The 22,464-nt window shown below is 30.3% G+C and overlaps 1 protein-coding gene across 1 annotated transcript in view; it reads right to left on the bottom strand.

The window, feature by feature from the left end:
- The window catches only part of ogre (optic ganglion reduced), a 38,078-nt gene extending 18,849 nt beyond the window's left edge, over nucleotides 1–19,229 (bottom strand). Inside the window, exon 1 of the mRNA XM_014424160.3 lies at nucleotides 18,694–19,229. Within this exon, the coding sequence (XP_014279646.1) occupies nucleotides 18,694–19,206 (513 nt within the window). The 5' untranslated portion in view covers nucleotides 19,207–19,229. The remainder of the gene's footprint in view (nucleotides 1–18,693) is intronic.
- Between the last annotated feature and the right edge of the window lie 3,235 nt (nucleotides 19,230–22,464).

The raw sequence follows: 22,464 nt of genomic DNA, 5'->3' as shown, positions 1-22,464 counted from the left end.
GGGCAGTTTTTTATTAAATTCATAGAAATAAAGCATTAACAATTTTTTGGTCAAACAATTTATTTTAACCAACATAAAAAATATATATATATATATATATTTTATTAACTGTTTGCCAAGAGGAGGGTGATTAAAGTATCATTGTAACATTACTGAAAGTAAATAAAAAACATAAGTTTACTTTTCTCCGACGTTTCGGCCCTCAAACCAGGATATGCCTAAAATATTCATATTACTTCACTATATTAATGGATATAGTGAAGTAATATGTATTCATATTACTTCACTATATTAATGAATATAGTGAAGTAATATGAATACAAATATTACTACAATTCACTCACACATAACACAATATTTCTACTACGATACGATTGATTTCTCCAAGTTATTATTTTTTTTTCTCCCCTATTACTTGCTAACATTCGAAATAGCTTATCCTTAAAAACAAATATATTAATTAATATTACACAGTTTCTTTTAATTATTTTCTAAAAATAGTTATCGATTTATAATTATTTATATTCTTATTGCATCAATTTAATATATAAAAAATTTCTTTTATAACCCATTCTACAATACTACACTATTATCAAAACCTTCCTTCACCTAGTCAGGTTACTGAATATAATATGGGATACTGAAATGAATAGGCGGAAACTGTCAAAAGATAATGAGCTCAATGATGATAAATGAATGGAGATGATCGGAACAGACAATCAATCTCTAGTTGGATCAACTGGACTACCATTTAAGATACTGTGTAATCTACAATATCGCTGTGTGTTTACATATTGATAAATTTTCTATCCAAAGTCAATATATATCCAATATATCTTGAAATAAACATAAACTAAATAGGTTTTTGGCATAGAATTTAAATTTAAGAAATCTTTAATTTTCCGAACTTTATTCATCAACTGCACATTTATGTATACAATTTTAACACAGTATTTTGTTTGTAAGGGTCTTTAGCAGACCTTTTCACATCGACCTGTCCAGACTACGAGAATTTTCCCTTTCAACAACCAGGGAAAGTGTAGCGTAGAGAAGGAAAGATGGGACAATTACTTGTAAAAAAAAAGTGTGAAAATAGCAAAAAATATTTGTTTTTATTCGCCTTTTATACGCTGGGATCTCCAAGAGACCTGTTCTACCCCTCATACGTGGAGGATAGAATGATCTCGGGGATCCTCAGGTCGAGAGTTTAAATATTGTAAATAATAGTGTAAATGTGAGTTATGTTTTTATTTTATTGTTCAATATTGTATCAGTTCAAAATTTTACTTACATTATTTTCTCCTAATTTCTTATAATATATAATATAACGATTTTATTATTATTTTATTTCTTTATTATTATTATTTTTATTTTTTTTTATTTCGGTATGATTGTGATCATTTATAACAATTACTTATTGTCCATTATTAATTAAATAATCTTTTAATTGCCTTTTAATCTCAATTCAAATGATCTTAGCTACTAGCCCGACTCATTATTCTGAGACTTGTAATCTTTTATTACAACAGCAAATATAATTTAGAGCACAATCGTTACACGCTCCACTGGAGGCTCCAGTGATAGACAAGTGCTGAGCCTCCAGCATTAAGTGCTTATTCAGCATGAGATATTTGATTGTTTCTTAATGCCGGTTCGGCGAACTCCCTTCACTGTTGTAAGTCATCACATTTGATGTCAGCGTTCAAGCATCTTCGAATCATCTCGTCCATCAATCTCATGATGATTTTGACACCACTATCTCTCAACAATTTTAAAATTTAATATCTACGTAATCAAACGATCACGATTATAAATTATATTGATTTTACTATGCCATGTCATACCTAGTATATTGACTTGAAAAGAATGCAAGTTGTCTAAATAATTTAAGATATGAGGAAGGTGATAACAAGTATTGAAATACTGTTGTGATATTACTACAACAACAGGAAACTATCACGTGAAAATGTGGTTTTTTGAAGCTATGAAATTCTACGTTAAGCAGTCATAGTATATATACATGTAGTCCTAACTGATTTAGTAAGCATTGTTTCTAGTGCAGGCCGACTCAATAATAAACATATTTACAGAAAACTATATAAATATTTAGTACTATATAAACTATATAATAATAATTAATTAATATGTATAACTTATTACAGAAAATTCGTACCGTCCTGAATTCCAAACTATCTCTTTAAAAAATTTAGATTTGTGAATATTCAAGCCAAATTATATACATTAAATATAATCGAATAAATTATAAATAAATTAAATTCTGTTAGATTTAAAACAAAAATATTTAAAAATGTTCAGATACTGCCAGAGGTTTTGAAAAAGATCCTTCCAACTTGTAAAGAAATCAAAATTAAAAATTAAACTATTTTTGGAGGAAATATTTTTAAAAATAATTAATTGACGATAAATTGAATTTTCAAATGGATTTTTTATTTTAAAAATGATCATTTGTCTGAATATTTCGCATGTTGTAACGCCCATTGATTCAAGTTAGCTATATTCATTTATTACGAAATTTAAAACTATCCCTACAAATTTACAAATAAGACAAAACTTTCGAGAATTCCATCCACTTAACTAACCTTTTAAAGTAGCCGAGAGGCTGTTACGGCACAGACAAAAATACCACACAATAATGGTCACTAAGAGAATTGTGGGGCCACAATATGGATGGCTGGTCCCCAAAACCCGGCATTAGAGGAGATTTTTTACTCCAACTCCAACTCCGAGCTGCCTCTGTAATTTGGGGGTCGAACGAAGATTTATAGTTGACTCGGTCTCGAACCGATAAGGTACTTTCATCGGAACTGTTTCTCTGCACTATCTGGATAATTAAATCATTTGTTTTATATTGTCGGACTGTGACTAAGAGGGTGGTCTCCGTATCTTTGGGCAACCGAACGAGGACTGAAGACATCATTTACAGACAGAGAATCATTTAGCATAATAAAAGAAAGACAAGAATCCAAACCATAAGATGGACTATGGAATCACCGATCTGGTCAATAAATTCTGAGAAGGTTATCAGACTATCACGTTAATATTCTAATATAGTTAGTATCAGTAGTAATAACTTAGTTAGTTAAAAATTAATTAATTAATGTTTTAATAGATCTTTATAAAAAAAAAAATTATTAACAAAATAAGTTATTAAATACAGATGAAAAGCCATTAGTCATTCCTAAAGAGGATTGTTTAAGAAAGGAATAACAAGTATTACGAACTTTCTCGTGCCAGAAGCAAGTCAAACCTCCTTCCCTCCCCCCCCCCCAAAAAAAATGAAAAATTACCAGAGCTGTTCCCCATCTGTTTACATTTTAGATAATAATAAGCAATATACAGCAATAATACTATTTTAAAGGCGTCAATATTATCTTGCCGTCCTATTTCCATGTATGAAAAAACAACTGTGTCAACAAAGTAATACGTTAAAAAAAACCTTGACACCTTATTCGAGGAGAAAAAAATTGGAACAGACATGTTAAACAGTTGTACAATGAAATTTGTAATAAAACATTATTTGAACTAAAATATGTTCAAATTATTTATTTTCTGTTATTTTATTCCTCATAAATTTTATGGATAGAAATTTTATTATTTAACTTATTCTTTCAGTACCATTCTACTATTTTTCAATAAATCTTTTTATTTTTTTTATCGTGTAGTATTCCATTCTGTCATATTACTTTCAGACATTCGTATAGAGAGAGCACATCCACACCATATGTACACACATATATAAACTAAATGATAATAAAATAATAAATAAAAACAACTCAAAGTAAAATATCGTCCTATAACACAATTATTACAATCTGATTAATATAATAGAACAAGAGACTAATATTTAAAATGAATTTGTTTCTTCTTAAAAAATGAGTAAAAATGATATTCTTCATCATAGGATATGTACCATATAACTCCATTTTCCTATAATCATCGTAAAAATAATTTATAAACATATTTAAAATGACTAATGTAGACGTTAACAGAAAAATAAATGTGACAATAATTATTTACAAGCTTTGTTTAATTACCCTTAATTCACGACAGGTTCACGATGAGGCAAGAGATATAATATGACGTAATATCATACATTTTCAACACGGTAAGCTGTTATGAACTGAATATATTCATGAGATATAGCATATATGGAACAGCATTGATAAATAAATTGTCAACAGATTCCCATACATGGATAGAGCCATCACTCATTATTGCGTTAATTATCATCATGCATTTATAACTTATGTGCTCTTGACTTACTGCAATACTTAAATATATTTCTTAATAAAAAATCGAATCATAAGACACTTTTAGTAATTACATTAGCATAATGTGTTCTAAATATAAATTTATTTAATTTTATAAAATCAATATAAAACTACATGTTTTAAATTAAAAAATTCATTTCCTTTTAAATGTTTATATGTTTTTATTAGTTTGTTTCAGTTTCGCTGTAACTTTTTATCAATCATTTGCGTATTCTATTATTATATAAGGACATTTGTCCTGTTATTATAATAAATAAATATCATAATAATTTAATTTTTATTCGTTATTTTCAAAAAGTTAATATAACTTTTTGCCATTGATAAATTATACAGTTTAGAAGGCATCCATAAAAAAAAATAAATAAATAATAATAATAAAATAAATAAATGTGAGAATTATTGCTCGTTTTATAAATAAAACGTATAATCAATTCTTTCCTACTATACTCTAAATCACCTTAAAACAAATAATATCATTAGATTATGAAATGAATTATATAAAAATAAATGCAATTTTTAAAATTCAACCTATTTTGTCCACATTTTAAATCTGTATTACTTTTATGTTCAACCCAAATGTATGAAACAAATTTACAAAAAAAATTAATTATAGCGACAATTAGTTACATTTAAAAAAATTAAGGATCAACAAATTGTTTTAATTTTAGTAAAATCATTAAGTGTACTCCAGAAATCTTAGCCTGTAATAAAAAAAATATCCCACTATTGGTGGGTATTTTATAACTGACATCATTAAAAGATTCAAAAACAACTATATGTTATATGGAATGTTGAGCCGTTTATTTGGTGGATAGAACACTCTCTAAAATATTCAATTTTATATTTTTTTAGAGAAATTAAAAGGGCGAGGTAACGTAGGTCGTATTTAGGTTTAATAAAATCCAAGTAATGTCTCGTGGTCTGGGGGAGGGGGAAATGGGCGCTTGACTACATCTCCTAATACCATAAAGTCTAGAACAAAGTACCTTTACATGAGGCATGAGCTTTCTCTTTAAAAGCTCTGGGTTTTTTTAAAAATTTATATGCGTGTACACAAAAAACTATATTTTAGAGACGTTTCGAGTTTTCATGCCCAACAATAAAAAAAATAACAGTTTTTTGAAAAAAGGATTTTTTAAACTAATTATTGAACGCAAAAATATATAGCAGACAAATTGAGATTAATAAATAGATAAATCACTTACAGTTGTTTGGTAACTTGTCTGCTACATAACCAATAACTGTATTAGTGATTAAAAACTTTTTTTTTTATTTCAATTGAGAACATAAATATGAGGACAATCAAATCTCGAAATGTGGCAAAAATATAGTTGTTTATTATCGACTGAACGTCAAGACCCTCAAAAATATACGTCATTAACTGCCGAAAAAAATATATCTAATTATCAATATATTTATATTAACTTATCAACTATTAACTATTAATATTAATAATTAACGTTGCCACTTTTTCTAATAAAACCAGTACACGTGCGCGAAGCCGCAACCGACAGTATCTTATTAATATGTCGACATAATTCTCGCCTTCGCTTTCAGCTATGACAACTAAGGTCAGCTTAACGCTTTACTTATGAATTTACACATTTGATATTTCTTTGAGACAAGGATGTAAGTCAGTCGGAGTTTAAACCAATAGACATACAACTTTTATTACAATTAACTATAAACCCGGCGCATAAAAAAGTAAGTGATAAGTATGAAAAAAATAAGAAATGAGAAAATTATTTGCTTTATTTTTATAGTTTTTAATTGGAACAAAAGAGTAGCATAAATGATATAATAGAATTGAACAAATTTGGACTTGATCATGGTTTTATGGAAAGTTCTTGATTGATAATACTTGAATGTTTTATGGCATTTTTTTTTAGTTTTTAAAGATGTTAACAACTACAGCAGCGACATGTTACTCCGATATCTTATGCCTGACTAAATGGGAAGCGTAAAATTATATTCAGCGAACTTGTTTTTTTTCTAACCTCGGATTCTTTTACTCCGAATATTTATTTGAGACGGCGGTAACATTCTTGAGATATTCTGTTAAAGTTTGTTAACTCAGAATTTAAGTCTAAATTAATTTGTAACATTTTGGAATAAGTAACATCAAGTTTCAAAGTTGGTACATTTATTATTTATTTATTTCAAAATGGCTGAGTTTAGAAACAGCCTAGTGATGGTAACATTCGTGAGTTTTTCAATTATTTTTTTTTCAACCTAAAAAATGTCAACTCTATTAGTAAGTCAAAAATCATTGCATTTTCAAGCCGTAAAATGTTTTTTTTTAAATAAAAATATTTATGTTTACTTCATTCCAAAATTTTGCATACACCTGGATATTTTTTTTCCGGATAATTGTTATCGACAATAATTTCCACCACAAAAGCCACACATTTCCTGAGTAACTTCTTGGCGGATATGGACAAATCACAATGGCATAGCGAGAATCTCAAGCAAAGCTTCCATATTAGCACTGCTACCCGACGGGTAAGAACTATTGTGGTTAACCACAGAACCATGTGGCGACCACCTGTGCGGCTAGATACACCCATCTAGGAATAATCGGCCTCCGTCTGCGGCAGCTGTAGGAATGCTGTTATAAGAAAGGTTCAGTCTGTCTACGACTCGTGGCGATTTCATTTTGTGATTTTCAATGCCCTCTGTTAATAGTGATGGTGACAATTATTTATTTAAATAAGCTTAATCGAAAATTGATTACGTTAACAAACTGATAAAGAAAAGAGAAAAAATATTTATTTTAAATATACAGAAATCACGGTATTTTATACAAATAGGGATTAGAATTTAAATTATTTTGTCTAGAGAAAAGATGTTTCATGTAACTACCACCAATAAGAAATATTTAGTACGTACCTTTTAAATTAGAAAGCCATGGCTATTTGCGACGAAGATAGTTCGAAAACCGGCTTAAAGACCTTTATTTCTGTGACGGTCCCACGAAATGAAAACTTGACCCCCCACCATAGTTAGAATAGGCTGGTACCCTGTAGATGATAATCTGGGTTCTTAATAAATTAATTTTGTTCATGACTAAAATTATGATTATTTTACTGGATATTTAATTTAAATTTAAAGCAGATAAGCTCATGATTTTTGTAGAATTATAAATTTTCATTATTTATGTCGTTATGTTTTATTATTATTTAATTTATCAAGAGACTTTTATATAGAATTATTAATGATTTTTTGTCATTAGTAATAATAATAAAATAATTAGTTTTTATAATTAATATGTTGTAAATTTATTCTTCACCTGTGTAATTTTAATTTATTTTACGTCTGGCCTATCAATTTTTTATTGAGAACTTTATGATTATAAAATTACAGCAATTTAATTTATTTTCATTGTTATATTTATAATTGTTCATACTAAAATATTCTTTGGTTTATCATTTACTTAATAAGACCAACGACGAACTAGTATTTAATAATTATGCAAGAAATACTAAAAAATAATAAAGAATAACCGAACATAAATTTACAATGGCATCAAATAAAACCATATTTAAACCAAGAAAAAAAATGTAGAGCCCTTCGGAACGAACACATGGAGTAACTGATCCCATTAAGATAACAAACGAAAAAAAGAGTTAGAATTGAAATAACGGTACCCATGTAAGTCTTTTAAGAGTTGGGATCTGACTCCTTCACTCACCTCCCTACGTTCGAGTCCTCGCCCACGAACTCATCAACAGTTTTATTTTTTTCTCTTCTCTCGGTAGTGTAGTACTCTCAGAAACGCTTCCAAGGTTGATTGGTTTTCTTCAGTTTCTACGAACGATTCCATTGCTCAACCTACAGAGAGGGATAAGAGCGACCACATTCAACTCGAGAGTAGAAATCTTAAACAACCACAATAATTGACAGAAGGCGAAAAAAAAGGTAAAAGTCAGGGCGCTAGATTCCAGGAACAAGATGAGCTACTCAGAACTGATAGCAGGTGACTTCTGAGAACGATTTAGGGACTCGGTAATCATAAAATACGTTTAGGCACGAAAGCCACGTGGAAAATACAAAACTCAATATTTGCGTACTATTTGTCGTTTGAAATATTAGTTACAAAACCCCTCTGCAAGCGCCTATAATTAGTATTATCACTCACTAATTTATGAGTGGTATCACATAAAAAAAAACGACTAAAACAAAAAAAAATTCCTTAAACCTAAAAGAAAAATAGTTTTACATCTATATCGAACCAGTGATGACAAAGATGAAAACACTTTTTAATACATAAAATAAGAATTATTCACTGAGTTATTAATCGCTACATCACAAAAAGGACAATGCCTCTGAAGCTTAAATCATTAAGCTATATCAATTGAAAATTTATAATTAATCTTTAAAAGCTTAAAAAATTTGAAGGACGTAAATAAATGAAAATTATGCCAAGAGAGTCATGGTAGGAGAGAGAGGTGGGGTGATAAAGTGGGAGGGAGAAATATTAACATCTTTAGGAAGGGTATACTTTTGTTTATATAGTTTAACGCTTCCAGAAAATTATCCACATTTTAAGCGTTTTTCAAAGAATATATTTTTTCTCCAACTTATTCTATTTTAACTGAGTAGCCGCTCAGATGAGGATAGCATGGCTAATAGCTGTGCTATCAGTTTTTCTTTTTGCTGCTTTTTAAGAAGACATTTTTATGGGATTATAAATTTTTGGAGGGTACTATATTTTTGTGGGGTTGAAATTTGAGGATATAATAATTTAATAATTATATAATATAATATAATATAATAATAAGGAAAAATAATTTTTAATATCTGTAACCTTGAGGGTTCCTTCTTGGTTAAACCGAATTTATCCTCCCTTTCTTCCCTCAGGGAGGGACAATAAAGTGTTGATAGGGGGCATGTGCCATCGTTTGGAGAGAGGGGGAGACACACTAAGACTAATTCAAAGACACTTACAATGTGTGAACTTATCGTTTTCGAAATCTTGAATTAACTTAGAATATGCTAGCCTGTAAATTATATCTACCTCGTCCATGCTTTAGTAATGTATTAAGGTAATAATATTCATACCTGTAAAATCGACAAAGAAATTAAGAACGACCGGTTTAGTATATCCACATTTAAAAAAGAAAACAATCATTTTGGGAATCTTAAAATTAATTCTATAATTAAAAACTCATAGGTCCGGCTAATTTTGTTATCTTTGATTTTTTTTCTATCTTGCTGTTTTCTATTCTGTTACAAAAAAAAGAATATGTGACACCTCTAATTTATGTATAAAATCAGTTTATTTTTATCAAAATAAAAACATTGCTGTTACCTTACATCTATAACTATCAATCAGACTACGTTCTTGAAATTTGCAAATACGCCACTTTGGATTTTCACCGATGATTAAGATAATTCATCATAAAAAAAAAAAATTCTGAAAGGTAGAAAAAATGATGTCACTGGGCATGAGAACGTTCTTGAAAAATTCACACAACAGAATATTTAAAAGTCTATTCACTCATTCATTCATGGGAAACTGTTTAATTGTCGAGGCTATTTGAATGAGTTCACGTCAATTAGTTACTACGTCGAACTAATAGAAATATTAGATGTAGTATTAGTTTCATAATAATAGATATAGAGTCTAAGGATCATTTCGGATAGGCGAAGCATACTTAATATAGATCAAAGATGTATTTAAAAAAAAGAATTACAAAAAAGAAAATTCCTCTAAATAATATATTTGAATTTATCGTACATTACATATCAGTGTCAATTAGGTTCAAATACAATACAGCTTATAATATAACGGTATTTGACAGGGCGACTGAAACGAACCCAATCAATCATAATTTGATTTCTCCTGTCAAGCAGCCGTTACAATATCGGAGGCGTTTCACCTCCCACGAAACGTATCGAGAGATTGGCAAGAACTTTGCGAAACATCATGAAATGTTAACAATAAAAGACTAATTATTAATAAAGATTTATTTTAAAGAAATTTTCTCAGGATTTTCCCGCTGGGTGTAGTAGTAACATCAAATTTTTACTTTAATGATTATTTCAAACAAATAATAAAATATACTCATATAATGGTGAAATTAGGTAGATTTTGGAGAACTTGGAACCAATTAGTTTCGTAGTCAATTTTGTATATTTTCCTTCCAACCTTGATACCACATAATATTTTGAAATAAACTCCCTATAAAACTAAACCCAACAGTTTCCAACCTGCCTGAAAAGACGATGAGCATGAGACCTACTCTAGAAGTGCTACTAGAGTACTTATTACATTTTCTTGTTTTCGGTTTGAATACAATGGCAAATTTCAAGAAATACAGAAACAAAAAATTCGTATTTTGATAATGATGTAAGTCTTACACTTGTAATTAAACAATGCGAAATTATCGATTATGCGTAGTCATAATCTATGTATTATGCGTAGTCTACAGATAAATTTAGTTGAAAGTATAAAATTAAATTTTAATGAACTTTAAAATAATTCGATGCAATAATTCTAAATGTGGAACATTAAGGTCTTTACGGGTAATTTTATTTGAGATAAAAGTAAGGAGCATTGAGGATTTTGAATTGCAAGGATTGGATTAAAGATGAATTCGGATGTTTATTGGAGCCCCAAAGCTCAACTCCGTATGTTCAGATAGGCCTTATTATAGTATTAGTAGTAGATTATTCTTTAATATAATTTTAAATGAATGAATTGTTAAATAAAAAACCTCATTCAACACTGTTTAAATTTCATTGAAATTTTCAATAATATATAATAACAAAATAATAGCGTTTGCAGAAATTTTAATAAAAAATGTACACAACATTACATCTGCATGTAATAATTATTATTTGAGGAACATAACTAAGATAGAGACTTTTTTTCTGATACGCAATATTTCTCTGAATTTTAAAGCTATCTAGTCATATCCAGAATATTCTTATAAAGTTACATTTGTTTTGTGACGAGTCAGCAGCGAAGTAGTAAATCATGGTTCTTGCAACAAGGCATTATTTCCCCCCAGATTGTGAAAGTGGAACCCAACATAGTGTAATTTAACGTCGTGTAACTTGATGCCAAGAGTAGTAGTAAGAGAGTAGCAAGTAGCACATTGCCCTTAAAGATGGAATTAAAGTATTGCTTTTCCGGATCTTGGATTCAATACTTGACTCATGAACCGTTTCCTAACCAATGGTTATACAAGGAGGTAATATGGGCAGTATTCGCAGTCAACTGGCAGGTTTATCCTCTGAAATAATGAAGGACCACGTACCCGCTTTATTGAGGTTGGGTGATTGCCTCCCGATCCTAGAGTCCAGTTTCTTACCTACACACTGATTGTGAGTTACTACACTACTCAAAATATTTGCAGGCTCAGTCTGCCCAATGAAGCAGTTGTCAGTCACAAACGAAAGGCTACAGAAGGGGTTCCGCCATTTCTGGCACTCCTGCAGTGATGCCAGTCGTTCTGACGGAGACTTCTTACATCACAGCCTGCGTTATAATGAGCTTATAACGGTACTGAACCGTTGGTCTAGTAATAGTGTTTTCCAACAAAGTAATCCATCTGACTGTACGAAAGTATACCACCACTTTTATTTCATGTCCCACGTAACGAAAATTTGACCCTTCCACCATGGCTAGAATAGAATGATAACCTGCAGATAATCCCGTATGTCAGAAAAGACCAGGAAGGGAGTCATTAAAAAAAAAAAAAAAAGTGCAGTTTAAGGTGGAGTCCTATTATAGATACTCAACAGAAATCGACAGATCTAAGCAAAAGTGGCGTATTTACAAATTTTTACATCTTGGGTTCTGTTGGATTTTAACGTGTTTTTTAAATTATCTTTACAGTGCATAAAAAACCTAATTTAACTTTTGACGTCAATAATTAAAAATATGAAGTAATTGACTGACTTACATGTTACCTTACCTCATACATGCAACCATAATTCAAATACTATTTAGATATTTTGGTGATGCAATGCATATATTCGTGTATGTATTGCATCACCAAAATATCTAAATACTATTTAGATATTTTCAGATACGCCACTTTGGCATTAAATGGTTGAAATGTGTAGAGAACTGGATAATCAGAATTAGGCACTCAATACATCTTGTACTCGCTTAAGTAAATAAGACCTGTCTAGAAAACCAAGAATTAAAGTTTTAATTAATTCTTTAAAGTTTTTATAGACATATTTATAGACAATTGATGAAGGAGTAATGTTGAAGTTTTACAGTTAATAGATTTCGGTAATCTGCTCCTATTGTAAGCAGGATGACTCAACAAGGGATGCTTTTGCACACCCCATACAAGGAGCCACTGTGAATATCGACTTTCTAACGCTGATGAAATTCGGTGCAAGCTTGCACCATAAATCTTTGCACCGAATAGAGGTGACGAAATATCGCAAACGCTCCGATAATGGTCTAAACCACAACATCGAAATTCGAGATTTTCGATATCTGAGCGTCGTAATCTCGTGAGGGTAAATACCTCCAACAATATATCTTAATAATTTGATATAATATAATAATGTCAACAGAATCTGTTTAAATGTAATCTTTTCAAACCTACTCGAAATTTAAAATTCTAGGAGCAGAAAATATGTTACTAAAATTACGTGCACAGCGAAGAAAAGCAGTGCCGAGAAGGTTCCATTGCAGATAAGAGATGTCCCCAAAACAAAATAGATAAGAAACAGAAAGTACAACGTACGTTATGGATCTAATTATGGAATTCCAACTCGTAGTGGGCTATCATAAGAAGGATCTAACGTCCGATATAAAGGAACAAAATATAAATGGAAAGAAATGAAACCAAACAGTAGAGACGTTCAGGTTATGATGTACAGGTCAGGTAGTGGTACCAATGAAGGGCCTCTGACAGGTTATTACTGGAGCTGCCTGGAACTCAGCCTGATATTAATAAGAGTATACTCACGTATATCAATTTAATATATGATTTATTTATTTCCAGAAAGAGATAAGGATAAAGATTTTTTTAAAAAATCGAAGAAAACAATTAGCTATGAGCAATAAGGAAAACCCTATAAGTATAATAAGAAAAGAAACAAGCAAGGTAATAATACTCACCTTGATTACTTTTTTTTTAAACAATCCTGCATAGAACAATTAAATATGAGTAAATAGTTTAATTATTAGGGGCAGCGGTAGCAGCGCGCCAGTCTACTAACCCAAAGGTTGTAAGGTCGAGTCCCGGTCCCACCCGAGCTTTTTTCAAGCATAAAATAATACAAAACCCACCCATAACCTCCCCGGGCATTTGCGAGGCCCGTTAGCTAATGGATGGCACTCACAAAAAATAGGCGAGGGTTTGACGAACCCACCCCCGAAAAAATTACGGCAAGAAACGCGCGAAGGATTTCCTAAAACATCGCGTGAGAACTTAAACCTCTATGGTCTGTCGCCCATATAATAATAATAAATAGTTTTTTCATGATACAGATTCACTGAATTAACATAATAAATATTAAAACCAGAGTATTTTAATAAGGGAAAGACCTGTCAGATATTAAGAATTACTTATTTGTACATTGATGTTTCGAGTTTAATCAAAATCACTTGATCTCTTGGTGAGAAAATCCTTAAAAAAGAGTAAAATCGATTATTAAAAAAATGGCAGTGGGTCGAATTTAACAAAAATGTTTTAGTAACATCCTAGACATTTACTTGCCATAATATGTAATTTCAGTTTCGTACGAACATTCATTTTTTAACTATGCTATTCACACACACACCAAGATATACAAAAACATCTTGTGATACTTGATGATTTGGATCTCCTAAAGTGTATTTTCGTCAAAAACTCAAATTCAAAATTTCTCATGATTGCAATACTTCCTCTAAAAATATATAGCATTTATAGTAGTTCATTAATTTTTTTTAGTCCAACATAGCATGTCTGTATTGCTGATGAGTTGTGTAGGTGATATTTTTATTTTGACATATACTCAATTTATTTGTTTCAATACTTTAAAGTACACGCACTTGATTACTTAATTACTTTTTATTTTTATATGAAAAATTAATGTGAATAGGCAAAAGAATAAGTTCAGCAGGAACAAGATAAGACATAGAACCCTAGGAGAATAATATAACTTTGACATATGAGGTATTTATCTCATAAATCAGGTCTGATAAAACAAATAAAAGAGTTTTCTACCGGTATTTATAACCTGTTATTCAACTGCATAGTTTCTTGTTAGTATTAAAAAACGAATAAGAACGAAAATAAAATATGAAACAATGGAAAAGAAATAAGGAAACCAACGCTTATAGGAATCTATATTTGAATGTGTTGTTAGAGCAGTTTTTAATCGCATCAAAAACTGATGCCGGTTCGATTCCTGTCATGACCGATTTTACGATTGTCTAATATATATAAGACGGTGACAATCATGACAACAGGTAACCTACTTGTTACTCTACCTAAACACCCCCTTACCTGGTCTAGTTGGAATACATCATGGTAGATCGAGCTGAGATAGACAAATCGATGGCTCATTATTCAGAAGTTTAATGAGACTACTTCAAATAATTTTAAAAAGAAGTTATAGTTTAGAAATGGGATATCGATTGTTTAAATCGCCAAGCCTTATCGAAGGCTAATCGCTATCTATGTGGCATTATCAGCTAATATTATGTTACTCACCCGATATAACATGTTTACCTTCAAACAAAATTTAAAAATAGCAAATTTAAATTTTTATTTTCATAGTAAATTTGAATTTTATATTCCTGTGTTTTAAATGTCACCATTTTATAACACGATAGAATAGTTTATTTCTATTGGACTGGAATTGGATTCCTCCACGAGCCTTAATTCTTACAATTTTTTTTTAGAGGCAGGACATTATCATCACCATACCATGTAAAATAGCTGAAGAACTGTCATTTAATATTATTTTTGTTTTATTTATGGGGCACCAACAATATCAAAATACATTGCAGGAAACACACTTACTAAAGAGTAGAATACAGTGACCTGCATCAATTGAGTTGAATTGAAAGGCAATTGAATCCTAGACAATAAAGGACAGTCGCTTGCTTTAGGACTATCAACCTTGTCTGTATCAAACAAAATTTTTTGATAAGGACGTTTTGTGTCATATGATAATTTTAGAATATAAGTAGCCTTCGAAACATAAGATCTGGCAGCAGAATTCTGTAGATTTCATCTACGAGAGTAGAACATTAGCGTCTAGATTCCTAATTCTGTCTCGACGGAGGTATTCCTCGAAGACCACTGAACTATGACGGTGATAAAAGAAACTTGGGTTTCTTGGAGGAAAGGGGGGAGAGGGGGATAGACAAGGTGAAGAACAGACGATACAGTCCAGAAACTTGTGGGATTATTATTTGCTTATCATGATCTTATTTATCTCATTATCTCTTATTTGCTTGAATAGAAACTTTCTATAAATATTATGAATCTAATTAATTTTTACAAATCACCTCCTTGCCCAACCGTTGGTCTGGTAACAGTACTTCCTTACAAAGTAATGCACTCCTGGCCCATTATGGGTTGTAGCGGTACATATTTATTTTGAATTATTTTTTAAACGAATATGGAAGTATCGCTCAAATTTGAACGTTTGTAACGCCTATATTTGGGGAATTGCGCGTTGTTCCGGATGTATCTAATTCATCCATGTTCCGGTCTTTTGAAAATGCATCCGGCTTCTAATTGTAAATTTGTACGCAGTTTTGCATAACACCGTGGCATTTAAACAAGAGAGAATTTCTTTCCTGGAATTAAGTATGTTTTCATATGGTGAAATAAAAATATTAGTATTCGAAATTTTAAAATTACGATGCGAATTTAACAGTTAAAATAAATAATTTATTTCAGCATTTAAGAATTTTTCATGAAAATACAAAAGTAGAGCACGTTGGGCGTGGGTCCCAGATGGTCTGGTACAGAATGTTGTGGGTTCGGTTCCCACCTAGGTCAGTCAATACTTATTAGATCTTCAAGAATTGATTGACGTTTTACCCTGGAGCCGAAATCAAGGTGTTTGATAGGTGACTAAAAAAAAATGTTAGTAGCTCTTAAACATATGTGAGGGATGGAGTACAGTCAGTTGTATGAGTATGTGTAAGTGGGTCTTAACTCCGTTTGATTATTGTCAAATGTAAGATTTTTATTAGTTACTTAATCGTTAAAGTAAAATTTTATTACTAAAACTTCGAGATAAATGAACATCATTAACTTAATGCGTCATTAAAATTAATTTCAGATATAGCAAAATATAAATTATATTGGGGTAAAATTATTTAATTAAATAATTACCTGAAAATTTAATAATTGATAAAATCAGCAATTAAGAATATAATTTCAATATAGAACATTAAGTATTGCTCAATTGAACCCTGTTAATAATTAACCCTTCTATTAAGTCTCCACCTAACCAATTTAAGACCATTTACCTCATTTTATGACCTTGTACTAATTTTGAATAATGCTAATTTTGAAAAGCTGAAATTAAAAAAAAAATTCTTCTGAAAGGAATTACAATTATTTATTATCAGGAACAGTGTAATAGATAAATAGTATATTATAATTAGTATATTAAATGTATTGATTTTTATGTATAATTTTATTAAAGTCTAGGTATGTTGTACTGAGGAATAAAATAGTTGGGACTAGTATTTATTCATGTAATAAAAACAGAATTACTATTTCAGAAAGTAGGGTAATAATATTAAAATAAATTAAATAATAGTTCATATTTTAAAAATTAACGAATCTTACTGCTTCTGGCTATATGCTCAATTATGTCTGTATCGAGCATGTTTGCAGAATTAAATTAAAAGAAATGATTACTTAATTATCGATTGTAATCAAATATCAGAATGCTATAAAATAATAATATTAGTGAAGGAACAAAAACAAAAATCTTATAATAGTACACATTAAATTAAGTATTACTGGGATCAATGATTTGTACCAACAATGGAGAAAGCGTTGTTTTTCACTGTCAACACAATACCATGTTGACCTTTTAAGTATATAGGAATAAAGCCAAAATAAACAGATACACAATTTTTATTAAAATAATCTACTACTGTGACGATAAAATTCACGTTAAAAAAAATATCAATATTAAAATTATCCCTGTATAGATAATTAAAACCTGAGAAAATTACAATTAAAACAACTTTTAAAAAAAATTGTTTTAAGTGGTTAGCTAAGGAAGATGTAAAGGAACTCAAAGGCAGGTAAAGTCATCCTGCTATTTAAAGAGACTTTGACGACCAGCTGCTCATAAAGTGGGGGACATAAAGCATACAGGGTGTTTCGGCACCATTACCATGCGTCTGTTTGTAACCTTATGTCTGCAACCTCCGCTAACAATTCACATGGATATATTAATAGTTAATAAGCTATAATAGTAAATAGAGATAATTAAGACGAGTAATGTTTGCATTTATATCAGACATAATCGACAGAAATCCTTTTTAAATCTTATATACAGTATACATTATTATATATTACTAATTATAAAGTAGAGGATTAATTGTTTAAATATAAATAATTGAGTTATATAAAATAAACAAATTCAACAAGTAAATAAAATAAATCTAAGTTTTAAATAATAATTCGAAATATCATGTTCTGCATAAAAATAATGGGGTAGTGAATGATATTTCTACAACTTAGGCTATATTTTTAGTAAAATAGCTAAATTAAGCACAAAATGACCTTAAAAATTTGATGAATGTTGTCCATCTTTATTTTTGTTGAGGATGATGTAATTAGTGAAAAAAGATTTTGGGTTACGTAATTCATTCTTTGGAATAGTTTTCATATTGTCTAACTTGAAGTTTAAAATGATTTTCTAATGATTTGTACATGATATTGGATAAAAAACAACTTGTGTTCATTTTTATATGTTCCTAGAATTATTGCCTGTCAAAGATTAAACTTATGCATGCAAAAAACGATGTTTTCAGAAGTCTGGAACTGTTATTTGTTTTGTAATACTACATATCATTGTTTGGCTATAATAGTGGTATATTTGACACAAGAAATGCTTTGATTCTATTTTGAATTGGAAGTATTCCAAAGATATCGTAAACTGGAGTTCCTTTCATTATTAGGATCGTCCCACAGCTAGTAGGTTTGTTATAAAGTGGCCTCAGTTTAAAGGATCTATCAAATAGATCAATCAAATTAAGATAAAACTTTATTGCCTGATGAACCACTATTAAAACAAAGCAGCAATATTTTCATCCTTGTTTTTAACATTTTAAAGTTGTTGTTTTTTAAAATTAATTTTTCTTATGATCTGGAATTTGAAATTGGTTGTTGTAGCTACAAGGCAAAGATATTATAATTAAGATGAATATAAATGTAAGATATTTTGGTTAACTTACCTTGACATGTCGCATGAGATAGTCAATGAGGACCTTCTTCTTTGTGCACTTCTCCTCCTCGTGGCAGATCCCGATGTTGAGGCCCATCACAATGGTCTTCATGAGACCTCCTTCCCATGCGTCCCACATCCACTTAGGTGTGTAGCACAACATGGCCTGGAAAAACAGTACGAAACAGACCCACTGGTAGTAGGTGTAGTACTTCTTGGCATCCTCGTCGCCATAGTCGTTGGCAACACCAGGATGGGCGACTTCGACGCCGACCGTCCTACGAAAGGCGTCCGGCATGGTGAAGGTGCTTGTGATCCAGCAAAAAGTATTGATAGGATGGGCCGGTAGACCCGATACGATGCACTGGATGGGATTGCCGACATATTGGGTAGCGGTGACAATAAGGGAGCAGGCTAGAAGAAGCGCGGTAGTGAAGAGGTTGTGAAGCCTGAAGACGGCATTGTCGGTGACGATCGGCTGCCACTTGAGGTAGTCCTTCAACCCGCCTAGGAGACGTATCATCCTGACCCTTGCCTTGCTAGAGACAGACTGGTGTTGGAATCAGCCCCTCCACCTCCCCACCTCTCCTACCCCCTCCCGCCCTCCCTACTCTCCTCCCTTCTGCTTCCCATCTTCTAATTAACCCTCCAATTAAATCCCTGTTTTTAAAAAAAAATCTTTTTACTAGACATAAAAAGGAATTTCTAGTTTTCCATTAATAAAAAAAAAACTAATTTAATATTTAATAAGATATATAATTAAATTAGTTATTGTAGGAAAATAGTCTGGGTGGCGGTCAGAATTTTTTGAAAAAGAAAACTATTTGTTAACAATCAATAGTTTTCTTTTACCATTTTGATACATTTACTGACCACCATCTGGACTATCTTCCTACAATCTACTTTATATGGTCAACTATTTTCTTCCAATAAAATTAGTTATATGCATTTAAGCATCATTTTCACGTGTCAATTAACTGTTCCCCATTTTCCTAGTTTCCCTTTTTCCATACATTTCCCTACAAATAAATTGCTACCATACCTTCAGAAAGTGTTAGATCAAAAAATCATCCGATATAAAAAATAAACTGCAGAGCTTAGGAAGGGGTGGGTGAAAATATGTTTTGAGACTCCCTGGATATGAACATATAATTTATTTATCACTACAAAAATTACTATACAACCGAAAATATGTTAGCTAATATTAATGAATGAAGTAGCAGACAAGAAATTGGCCTTCATCGATCGCCTATTATCACTGAACATAAATCTTAATTCGGAAAATAGGCGGTCAACAATTGCTAGTGAAGTTGGCATGACATGAATCATGATCCAGTCAACAGAGATTTTTGAAGGGCGATCTCATAAAAAAATGTTTAGTTATTGAGTCACATTCAATAACTAATAATATATGATATCTACAAAAATATTAGTTCAACAACATAAAAAGAAAAATATAAATTTAAAAATAAAAAAATTCTATAAATTTGGTGTAATGCACACTTTCTTCAGTCACACAGTTTAGGCGCTAGAGTGACTCAGAACATCGCCAAAATTTGACCAAGAACCTAAAAAGTGATTTCTGCTTTGGATGTGAGTTTTTTATTTTATTTTTATATATCATTGACCAAAAAGTGAACTGAGGATTATAAAATAGTTTATTTAAGTAATTATAAATATTATTTAATTTTTTGAATATAGTAGAACCCATAAAAAGCTGTCTAAGTTGTTGGAGATTTAAACTGTTGATAATTATACTCTAATTGTTAACAGTTCCGTAATAAACCTCTAGTTAGTTTTAAAATTTATTGAAAAATTTTCTCAATACACTTAATTTCTTACTGAATATTTTAATAATTTTTGGTCACCTCTGATACCCTTTTAAAATCATCACAAATATAGTGATAATGAAAAAAATAAAAGTGATACTTGTGAGTTGTTTAAATTTCTTTAAAATACGTCTTTGTTTACATAGTTAGAGGAAAACTATTGATTTATGTGATTTAATACCTTTTGTTCATAGTTGATACATTAAAAGAATACAAAGAACGTAAACATAATTTCAATAATATTTTAGTATAATAACAATAATACTATTTTCTGTGAGATCACATAGTTGACTTATATGTATAAAATATATTCTAATGTCATGACCAAGTGTGTTGATCAGCTTAATGCGAATGAATACTGTTACTCAGGTAGTTTCCTCGATTTCATTTATTTTTCTTATAACGTCTTATTGCTGACATTTTTTTTTTTTTATTTAAATCTTGTATTATTTTTAAAAATTGTAATGATTCAAATTGCAAGTTGCTTCATGGTTGAATTTTCTTTAAACATTATGTCCAAAAGCTTCAGGCGCCATTTTTAGAATAAGACTGACAAAAAATATCGAGTTATGAATGTTAAATATATCTTGTGTAATAGATTTGTGAATTTCAGATTCGTCATTAAAATTAAATTAATTATTTTTTTCATTGAATAAATTCATCGGAAGGACTTTTGGCTGGGTTGCGGTAATTTCGATGACACCGGGAACACATGTTTCTCATTTACAGGCTATAAATACTTCAAGGATGAACCCACCCACCATTAAAGAACTTTCTGGAAGAGCAGATATATATACATTGGTATAGATATCTATATAAACTAATATAATAAGTTGGTTAATAGTAAGTTGGTGCATATAACATATTTAAATAAATTTACATGCAAATGTTTCTCTTCCTGTTTCGTTATGCTTTTGCTTTTGCATGATCTCGTTTAGTCGTGCTGTCTATCGCCAGAGTAACATAAGTTTTTGCAGAAGCCACCCTATTCGCCGGAACTCTCACCCAACGACTTTCATTTTGTTAAACATTTGGATGTTTTTATGGGCTAAACAGTATAAAAATGAAAGTCTGGAAAATTCGATATCTGAATTTAATGATTTTAAAGATCAGAATTTTTTTAAAGACAGACATGTATGCTTTATAAAGTCCCGCTGGAAACGTGTAACGAAGGGAATAGAAGAAATTTTGAGTAAATTAACAGTTTGTGAAAAAAATATGCAATTTTATATATTCACTTAAAAATCCGACATAAATATGAATTACTCAAAGTTTACACTATTAAGATAAGTAATATTTTTAAAAAACACTCTTTGCGAGTGTTTCTTGGAAACCCAATCATTTTTTTTAAAAACATATTTCTATTTGCTTCATACCTTACATTCTTTCCAGGAATGAGTAGTTTGTGAAATTAATGCAAATGATATTACGCTGTCAGTCACGTTCTGAATCACACTGAAAAAACAGAACTTCTAACGTTTATTCTTGCCATTTCCTGACCTACAAACTATTATTCCGTCGTATACCCAGAACATATTTTAAAATTAAATATTCCTTCATTGATGAAAAGGTTGTGTTTTTTTCTGTTATGTAGCACGAATTATTAGAAAGCATAATAAAAATATTATTGTTTACGATTTATTACTTTTCAACAATACAATATCATTCTATTCCGGTAGATGAACTTCATTACATTGTTTCTAATAAGCTATATTCATTTAAATCCATTAAACTCTGGATAGTTAAAATTTAATCGGAATGAGTGATCGGTTAGAATTAGATTTATGCAAATGCTTTGTTCTTACGAGTTGAAGATGTACTAATATTCAATAAATTGTTCTCATGTCATCCTTCTATAAATTAAAAAAATATTATAGGCCTTATATTAATTTCCTTATCTCCAATTAATGGACTTATCTCAAATCACTAGATCATTTCTGTTATAGATTCTT

The sequence above is a fragment of the Halyomorpha halys genome, unplaced genomic scaffold (assembly GCF_000696795.3).
Source record: "Halyomorpha halys isolate HHAL.00 unplaced genomic scaffold, Hhal_1.1 Scaffold455.1, whole genome shotgun sequence".
Lineage (NCBI taxonomy): Eukaryota > Metazoa > Arthropoda > Insecta > Hemiptera > Pentatomidae > Halyomorpha > Halyomorpha halys.
This window is presented reverse-complemented; position numbering and strand designations above follow the sequence as displayed.